Consider the following 1,793-nt stretch of genomic DNA (forward strand, 5'->3'; position numbering starts at 1 on the left):
ACAGTAGCAAATTTGCGGTTCTAGCCGCTAATCCCCAATAATTTAGAAGCAATTTCAATAGTTATTGTCCCCGCCATTTGATGGGTATGCAGGTCGAATCCCCGGACGTTAATCGATACAGGGATGGGCACGAGCACTGCAACTAACAAAGAGGTGCTTTCTGTTGCCAGATTGTGGATATGCCAGGCTCTAATCTCCATCTCACAGGGGGATGCAACATGTTATAATCAACTCCCTCAAGACCTTAATAATATTGAAGCTGGGGATCCTTCTCAGGAAGCATCTTTTGTGATGACATTGAAGGCCTTTTCTCAGTCAGTCTCCTCTATTAATGAACACCACCATGGTTCTCTTCTTAGTTTTGTGCTTGGTATGAGCTTTTGGAATTTCAGTTTGGATGTAGCAGATGGGTTAGTGGAAGTTATCATCAATTTGGTGACATCAAATGGAGGATTAGTGGATAGGTGCTTAGACATGCTTGTCAAGAATTTTCTTCCGCCTTCATGTGGATTACCACCTTCATAGATTCCCTTACTAGGCGCTTGATTTTAGGTGGGCTAACTGCAGACCAACTCCTCCGGAAGAAAACAGAACAGCTAGCAAGGAAAAGCGAAATTCTGGACCAAGTGCATTTGGCAATACAACAAATTGCAGAGCTTGTGCCAACTGCTTCATTAAGGTTGCAACCAATAATTATTCGAAGGATGCCACACAGAGTTATTCATAAAGACTGGAATGCCTTGTATGTTGAGAACATGCTTAGAGTGGAGAGCAGTGTTGTTGGGGAAATTATTGGTAGTAGATTACTTATGGCAGTGGTGGACAGGCTTATTGAAATTGATGTTGAAATAAAATGGGAACACATTTTACATGAAGACTCAAGCAAGGTGTACATATTTGACATGGAAATGGAAGATGATGAAGAAAATGAAGAACCTAGGAAGCCTGGTAGCGAGGCAAATGTTGAATTGCCAAAACCTTCTTCTATGCAGAGTCTAGGGGGTGTTGCAGATAAGATAGATGTATTAATGGAAATGACTTTAGAACATCTGAAATTATGTGCTGATGAGGGTCGCCTGCCACAGGTCTATGATACACTCATGCACTCATTTCAATCAACTATTTAGAATACTCACAAGTCTAATTTTACTCAGTTTCTTGTCTTCTATCTATGCTCTCTGGCTCCAAAGACATGCGGTGCAAACTTTGCTTCAATGCTGTGTGATATTTTTGTCAATAAATCTCGCCCACGGAATACAAGGATGACTGCAGCTGCTTACCTATCTACTTATTTGTCTCATGCTAAATACCTACCTTTATCTTTTGTTTCTGCATCATTAAGAAGGTTGGTGGATTGGTGCTTGCAATACTCGTATAATCATAACGAGGAGAGGAAGCCTGTGAATCCAGGAGTGCATGGGGTATTCTATTCAGCATGTCAGGCTGTTATGTATATACTTTGCTTCCGAATGAAGTCGCTTATAGATGATCCTGAACAGAGATTACTGTTAGAGAAGTTACCACTGAAAAAGATTACTGAGCACAAGTTGAATCCTTTAAAGATTTGATTGCCATCAGTCGTAGAAGAATTTCTAAGGCAGGGGTTGGAGCAGCACTTGGAATGCTGACTGAATTTACAGCACCAATTACCATGCCTGTCATGGCAACCTTTGCTGCTCTTTTAGGCACTACTCCAGGACAATCTATGGTTGACAATGCTGACTCACTTTCATACAGTGATTCAGAACGTGGGCAACATAAAGACACGCAGTATGCATTAGCTGTATCAAGAT

General features: G+C 41.2%; 1 protein-coding gene across 1 annotated transcript; it reads left to right on the top strand.

Moving 5' to 3' along the window:
- Nucleotides 1–226: 226 nt before the first annotated feature.
- On the top strand, nt 227–1,271 carry LOC149142352 (uncharacterized). The gene has a single exon (XM_089449034.1). It carries the CDS (start codon nt 504–506, stop codon nt 1,125–1,127), a length of 624 nt encoding a protein of 207 aa, XP_089305160.1. The 5' UTR covers nt 227–503; the 3' UTR covers nt 1,128–1,271.
- The last annotated feature ends 522 nt before the right edge of the window (nt 1,272–1,793 follow it).

This window comes from Pinus tabuliformis, chromosome X (genome assembly GCF_031772625.1).
Source record: "Pinus tabuliformis cultivar Carrire ecotype Pingquan chromosome X, CPIR1, whole genome shotgun sequence".
Lineage (NCBI taxonomy): Eukaryota > Viridiplantae > Streptophyta > Pinopsida > Pinales > Pinaceae > Pinus > Pinus tabuliformis.

Excerpts from the sequence above, each read along its gene's own strand:
- LOC149142352 (XM_089449034.1), top strand. The coding sequence starts at position 504 with ATGTGGATTACCACCTTCATAGATTCCCTTACTAGGCGCTTGATTTTA.